Genomic DNA, 7,918 nt, shown 5'->3' with positions numbered 1-7,918 from the left:
GCAGTCCCGAAAGGATGATGGTCCTTTCAGAATAAAAACATGCAAATTTGTCAAGTTATGCGTGCGCGCCGGCCGGCCACTTATTATTACTAATTTACTGCACGTACGGTCCATCCTGTATTGTATGCATGCATGGCAGATCAATGCGTGCTTGTTCAAAGTTGATTAGCTACTAAATACAAATATTATACAGATGTTTGGTTTGGCTCAACCTGGAATAATCAAATAATACCCTGTAATAATCCGATAACGACGGTCTATGTACTTGTGTGATCCCCCCGGCTGATGACTCCAGTTGTTATAACTGATAACGCTAGCTAGCTGCTGCTTAGGAACTATCATCCTTTAGCTGTCCCTGAATAGCAGGCAGGCGGTGTTTTCTATTTCCATTTACGTTATCGGTCCCTGGAACCAACATCCCAGCTAGAAGCTGCAGCGAGCTGCTAGCTGTATTTAAACAAGCCTCACTCCGGAGTTTGTTTCCACCATGCATGCAGCTAGTATGCAAAAGCTGTGTAGCTAGCTAGCTAGTCATAATTCCTCCATTAGCCTCACGTCCATGGAGTTCATCTCCGACGAAGCATTGGCCATCTTTGTGCCCATCCTGGTGTACTGGGTCTACTCGGGCATGTACATGGCGCTTGGGCAGTCCATGGACAGGTACAGGCTGCACCCGAGGAAGGAGGAGGACAGCAAGAACCTGGTGTCCAAGCGGGAAGTCATCAAGGGCGTTCTCTTGCAGCAGCTTGTGCAGGCGGGAGTGGCGGCCGTCGTCTTCACGGTACGTACGTCTCCTTACGTTCTGTATATATCGTATGCATTGGTACCTACCATGCATATATCTGAAGTTTTTGAACACACATGAACACAAGCAGGTCACGGGAGATAGCAGCAGGGTTTCATCATCATACGATAATAAAGAAGCAGCACATCAGGCATCCTACTACCTGCTGCTGACGGTGGCACGGCAGTTCGGGGTGGCCATGGTCGTGCTAGACGGGTGGCAGTACGCGTGGCATAGGTACATGCACCTGAACCGCTTCCTCTACCGGCACATCCACTCGTGGCACCACCGCCTCGTCGTGCCCTACGCGTTCGGCTCGCAGTACAACCACCCCGTCGAGGGCCTGCTGCTCGACACGCTCGGCGGGGCGCTGGCCTTCGTCGTCTCCGGCATGTCGCCGCGCGCCTCCATCTTCTTCTTCTCGCTCTGCACCGTCAAGGGCGTCGACGACCACTGCGGCCTCTGGCTGCCGGGGAACCTGTTCCATCTCTTCTTCTGGAACAACACGGCGTACCACGACGTGCACCACCAGCTGCGCGGCAGCAGGTTCAACTTTTCGCAGCCCTTCTTTGTCACCTGGGACAAGCTCTTCGGCACGCATATGCCGTACGTGCTGGAGGAGAGGCCGGGCGGTGGGCTTCAAGCGCGTCCCTGCTTATTGTGCTGATATGAGAGCCGCCACCGTACCAGCAATATATATATGACGAGATTATAGATCCTGCAGCTTGATTCATATGTGAAGATGCAAACAAGTATCACATGTATAATTATGGCTCGAAGCACGTTTTATTGTCCTATTGTATCTCGTACTTTTGCTTTGTAATAGAATCTTATTAATTAAGTAAGGGAAACCTTGATGTACTTTTGCTTTGTAATAGAATCTTAATTAGTAAGGGAAACCTTGTGGATCTCCATTTTGTCATAGTGAAATTGCATCACGCTAGCTACTACAAGCTCTGGAACTACATATACGTTCAGTTTTGGCATATTTCTCGAATTGTTTGCTATATTTGGAAATTTATTTTATTTAATTTAATTTCTTTGAATAATTTAAATTTTAAACTACAAGCCATTTGAATAATAGAAAAAAATGATATTCATGTTATTGAGTATAAGTTGAGGACGTATCCATTGACAGGCCAGAAATTTCAAACATCTTGTTCACAAAACATGACCACGAGCTAGCAGTCTAGGTGTTTTTAAATTGTATAAAAAGCAAACGAACTCAAAAAATTATGAAACTTAGTAAGATATCATGATAACATATATGAAGGCTATGGTAAAAATTGACAACATTTTATATTAACAAAAATGATTTACATGTTTTTGGCATACAAATATATTAATGTTGCATTCTGCATGTGTGTTCACAAGCGTTTTGATATTGTTGTAACATATTTGGTATAGAGTGATGTTGCGTGGATTAACCTTGAGTCAAGCAAAGGACTTATGCTCGTACGCGGTGTAGGTGTTGCTTGAGATAAAATGTGGTCGGTGAGGGACTGTTGAGACTAGGTTCATGCATGAGGAACTGAAGTTTCGGGACTACGTTTAGAGCCGAACTGATGTCCTATTAGCCAAGGATATCACGCAGATGTTTAAGCCTGAGAAAGATACGTCACATGAGGAAGAAACATGAGCGAGTGTAGCGCGGCGTTTTATGCGTGCATGAATTAAAGAAAAAAAAAGAAGAAAGGAAAAGGAGCTTACGATGCATAGGCCGACTCACCGCCAAGGCGCCACAGGCCACTGCATGGGCTGCCTTGCCGCCTCAAAGGAGCACATAAGTTTAGTATGATAATAACAATAATATTCTTCTATTTCTTGATTAATTAATTGTATTCTTAGTTTTGATTCTTGGTTGGATTTTTGTTTCAATTATTTCTGATGTTTTGATAGATATAGATCATTACTAAGGCATCTTTTTGGTGATCTACAAGGTTTGAGATATTGATCTTTTTTCTCATTGTTGCTTTTTAGATTAGATCAACTTAACTTCCGGTCCTGCCAAGAACGGACTGGATGGGGGCTAGGGGTGGATATCGAGCCAGCTCGGCTCGTTATGGCTCGTTGCTGTAACAAGCCAGCTCGGCTCGGCTCGTTATACTAGCGAGATAAACATCTGACTCGGCTCGGCTCGTTAGGAAGCTTGAGCCAGCTCGTTAGGCTCGCGAGCCACACAACTAAATATAAAAATTTATGTACATAGATAGATATATATATAAACAAAAAAACATATTTTAAGTGTTTAACACTACAAACCCAAAACATTTATAATATTATTATCATATCATCGTACTAGCTTCTAACTTTTAATATTAAATTAAATAACCAAATATGTATTAACTTACATATTTACAAACCCTTATTATAATAAGACAGCAACAAGCATTATTATAAAGCAATTCATCATCTATTCCACAAACATGTAACATTTTATTGCACAACACTAACATCATATGTTGCTAGAAATAAAGTTCAAAAAACATAACCAATAATCAAATATTAAATATGTAATGTAGGTATGTAGCCATGCAATAATGCAAATAGTTAAGCACATGACACATCTACACATGTCCATATCATAGATCATAACTACGAGAAAACAAGACTATGGGAGATGAAACGACACTAACGACTAAACAAACTTGTGTTGTGGCTTGACTCGTTTGGCTCGTGAGCTAGCTCACGAGTTAACCCGAGCTGGCTCATTAGAGAATCGAGCTAGAATGTTAGCTTGGCTCGCTACAAAATCAAAACGAGTCGAGCTACTAATGAACCGAGTCGAGCGAGTTATCGAGTTACGAGTATTTCGTCCAGCTTTAATGGGGGCTAGTTTCAATAGTGCCCATCCACATCCAGGGCATCGTATAACACGGCCAGCTAGCCTTGCGGGCAAAGGCCGTGGTAATCTCTGCCGTGGCCCTGAACCGCACGCCGCTCCTCCACGGCTGTTCCCGCCTATCACGAGCATCGATCATCAGGTGCCATGCTGCCGCTGCCGGTGCTCGCGAAGAAATTAAAGGTGCACAAGACACGCTGTTCACGGAGGAGGAATCCCAAGCCGTACCGAGCAGCCAGCGCGAGTTGCTGTCCTTCTCCCCGAACAGTCTCCAGCCGCCGTCACCATTAGTGTCCCTCCAGTTGCAAGCGAATATGCTGTGCAGGGACGACAACGCCTGGCCGGTTTCAGGAGACGCCGCCGCCGTTCACCTTTGACGACGGCCTCGACGTCGAGGAGCCAATCTCTGGTGAGCAGCACATGGAGCGGCTTGCGCAGAAGCAGGCATCGACGCAGTTCTCCTCGTGGCCACGCTCGGACGACCAGCAGGCCGGCAAGAAAAGGCGGATGCCGTCCCCGCCGTGGCCGTCTTGCATAGCAGATGACGACGACGAGCATCCCCCACCTCCTACCAAGAAGGCAAGAACGAAACCGAAGAGCAGAAGCAGGCGCAAACGTGTTGCTGCCTGCTGCCCGTGCGGCCCGGCTCCGGCACCGGCACCGTCTAAGGAGGTGGCACAACACGATTGCGACGCGCATGGCCTGACGCGCCAGCCGGGGGACCGGGCATGGATGTACTCGGCTGAGGGCCATGCCCCGCCTCGTCTGGCCAAACGGGCCGTCCGGTCCGGTCTGTTTTGGGTCTGGACCAGGTCGGACCGTCTAAGCCCGCGGGCTTGATTTTCTGTCCGAGCCCGACCCGCAGCGGGTCTAAACGGGCCTAGCACAAAAAAGAGGCCCAAAAGCGAGTTAAGCGGGCCGGTAAGCACGTTTTAATGCAAAAAGCGGGTTTAACGGGCTTAGAGGTAAAAGGGTCGTGCTGGGCTAGCCCACCGTGCCTAGTTTCCTGTCCGAGCCCAGACCGCTTATTCTTGCCGGGCCCAAACAGCGGGCTCGGACCGGACCCAAACAGCGGGCTTCGTGCCGGGCTCGCGGGTCTCGTGCTTATTAGCCATCTATAGGTCTTGGTCCCCATATTGTCCACAGGCGACACCAGGGAGATGGTGCGGCTGTACGCGCGGTGGCGACGCAGCGTCTCCATGCCGAGCCGCTTCTACGTGCAGCGTGCCGTGGAGAAGGGGCGGACGATGCCTGAATACGCGCCGAAATAGTGATTTTTAATATAGGTCTTGAAATTGTTGGGCACCAAAATGACCGCCCGGACGGTCCGGTCCCAAAGCCGGACGGTCCACGATCTGGACGGTCCGTACTGGCGGCGTGGACGGTCTGCGCGTGCGCAGAACCAGTTAGGGTTCCGAGTTTCTCGCGGGTTTTGTTAGCTACATTCACGGAATTAACTCGGGAGATCCTTTGTAATGGGTCCAGACCTCCCCTCTATATAAATTAGGGCTACGGCCGATTTGTACATCAGCAATCGAATAAATAATCAGTTTACATCTCGTTTTTACCTTAGGCATTAGAGGTAGTTCTAGTTTAGTCTCTCAATCCCCAAATTCCCCGCTTCTCTTCGGCTCTACGTCGATTAGAGGTGTCTAGTTCGGCTTGCCGACCATAGACAAAGCCTAGGACCTCTCCTCCCCGACGGGGTCCCTCCTAGGAGTGAGATTCAGGCACTGCCAGCGAATTCTGTCGCCCCTGCGCACGCGCGGACCGTCCGGCCACCAGGCGCGGACCGTCTGGCCCGTCAGGCAGGGAACGCCAGCCTCTGTGCCAGGTCGCGGACCGTCCGGCCCCTGCCCATGGACCGTTCATGCCTACGCAGAGAGCACTGCCGCCCGGTTCTCAACGCAGTGATTGATGCTCAGATCGGCACCAACACACTTTTTGGCGACTCCGCTGGGGAAATCACATATAGACCTATCAAGATCAACCCTCAATGGCCGGTTCAAGGGATAACTCTGATGTCTCCCCCAGCAATATCATCGAGCCGACTTGGGAAACTTTGCCGGCTGAAGAACAACTCTAGTTCGAGGAGCACAAGGAGCAGCTGATCCAAGAAGCGAAAGCAAAATTCCTGGCCAACTTCAAGGTGGACAGGAACAACAAAGTCGTTCGGCAACGGGCGACAGATCTGGCTTCGCTCCGACCTACTACGACTACCCCTGAGGTGATCGACACAAACAAGCTCCAATCTCTTAAAAATTATATAGATGAGAGCGAGACCAAATGCAAAATATCATAGGGGTATGCAAAAAGATTATAGAAGGCTAGTACTTGCGTTTGATAAATCTACTATTGCAAATTTTCCTTCGCACAAGGTTGAATTGGGGGAAAACACGTGTGATTCATCGGCTACAGGTTGTCATGGCCATTCACAACCCCTTTATGGGATGCCGATAGACACGTGCCATGGGCAACCACAGCCTCCCACGCGCATCGGCGATAAATTCGCCGATCTGCACATGTCCGGACCGTCCTCACGTGAGCATGGACCGTCCGGACCACAGGCGACCGATCCTATTTTTAATGAATTACCGAGACATGCATCCGAGCCGCCACGTACTGCGCAAACTATAAACTACCCAGTCGGACCGTCCACATATAGCGATGGACGGTCTGCATACAACAACGAACGGTCTGGCCATATGGTAGTATAGTCCGTGCACACAGTCGGACGGTCTGCGTATCTAACCGGATGGTCCGACACAAAGTTTTTCGATGAGTACTGTTACCCAAATTCTCATCCATCCTGGCTAAACGTCCTGTCATTTCCTACAGCACACCAGCACCATAATACAACATTCCAAACACACGGGGCTGAGTACTTTTCCGGCCCATGGAAGGCCGGGAAGAGACGGTCGTTCCTATGAGCCACATAAGTCCAATATTAACACGCCACAAAACCCAAAACAATCAGGAGGAAGACAACATACTAATATCCAAACAACATCACCCATGTTTGACCAAAGAGTCGGTGGTCTCCCACCAGCTGCCATTGATATAGTGAGGGAAGAGATAGCCGGGGCGTTACGAGATAAGCTCGGAGTAAGCATGGTCCCTGGGGACAGTCATATCAAAGGCCTTATGATAGTCGATTTGACCATCGCCCTTACCCACAGGGAACCAGGATACCTGAATTCACGAAAATTTCGGGTGACCAAGGAAAGAGCACGCGTGAGCACATAGGCCAGTTCCTAGCGCAATTAAGAGAATTGGTCGACATAGAGACGTTCTGTGTGTGTTTATTTTCATTATCTTTAACAGGAACCGCATTCGCATGGTATGCCACATTACCTCCGAATTTTATTTTATCATGGGGGGATTTAGAACAAAAATTCCATGATCACTTCTTTTCCAGTGACTATGAGTTAGATTTGGTAGACTTAGTGGCCTTGCGACAAGGGAAAGACGAATCAATTAATAATTACATCCGGAGATTCCGGGATACAAGAAACTGATGCTTTCAAATTTATTTGGCAGAAAAACAAACCATGATCACTGCTGCCCCCGCCCACGGTCACAACCACGAGCCGACCGGCACTCGTCGACGCGGGTACGGGCGAACCAGTCTTTCTCTTGGCCTTTCTCCTTGCATGTCACCGAGGAGGACACGGTGGTGCCTGCCACGCTTAGGTTATCTTGGCGATGAGAAGTCCAGGTCTGAGATATTAGACAACCAAGGCCCGTAGCGTGACAACAATTGACATATGCTAAGAAGTTGGTGGTGGTGTCGTATCGCCTCGGCGGGTCCAGGGCTAGGAAGGCTCTCGCCCTTCTCGAACTGATGCCTGTTGCGGGTGCCTCTCGGGTTGGAGCTGCTCCGTTGTGCTTCTTTCTTCGCTTGCGTGTTCTCTCCCTATATGTATCTAGCGGTATACTACTGTCGGGTACCGTAATTAGGGGTACCCCCAACAGTCCTAAACACGGCTGGTAACCACCATCAGCACAAGCTGCAGAAACTGATGGGCATGATTCAGGTCAAGGCTTTGTCTACTCAAGGGACGTGATCTCGCCTCGCCCGAGCCCAGCCTCGGGTGGGAACTGTAGTCCCAGACGGATTCACGCCTCGCCCGAGGGCCTCCTCAAGCAATAGGCGCACCCTCGACTCGCCCGAAGCCTAGCTCGGACAGGCTTCGTAGTGAAGCAACCTTGGCCAAATCGCCTCACCAACCGACCGTATCGCAGGCGCATTCAATGCGAGGATCGCCTGACACCTTATCCTGACACACGTG

At 49.3% G+C, this 7,918-nt stretch overlaps 1 protein-coding gene across 1 annotated transcript; it reads left to right on the top strand.

Annotated features, from left to right (window-relative positions):
- Positions 1-559: 559 nt before the first annotated feature.
- LOC103655903 (sphinganine C4-monooxygenase 1) lies at positions 560-1,451 on the top strand. Its single transcript, XM_008682577.1, has 2 exons — positions 560-781; positions 876-1,451. The coding sequence occupies exons 1-2, from the start codon at positions 560-562 to the stop codon at positions 1,449-1,451; spliced, it is 798 nt and encodes a 265-aa protein (XP_008680799.1).
- The last annotated feature ends 6,467 nt before the right edge of the window (positions 1,452-7,918 follow it).

This window comes from Zea mays, chromosome 4 (assembly GCF_902167145.1).
Source record: "Zea mays cultivar B73 chromosome 4, Zm-B73-REFERENCE-NAM-5.0, whole genome shotgun sequence".
In the NCBI taxonomy this organism is placed as follows: Eukaryota; Viridiplantae; Streptophyta; class Magnoliopsida; order Poales; family Poaceae; genus Zea; species Zea mays.
This window is presented reverse-complemented; position numbering and strand designations above follow the sequence as displayed.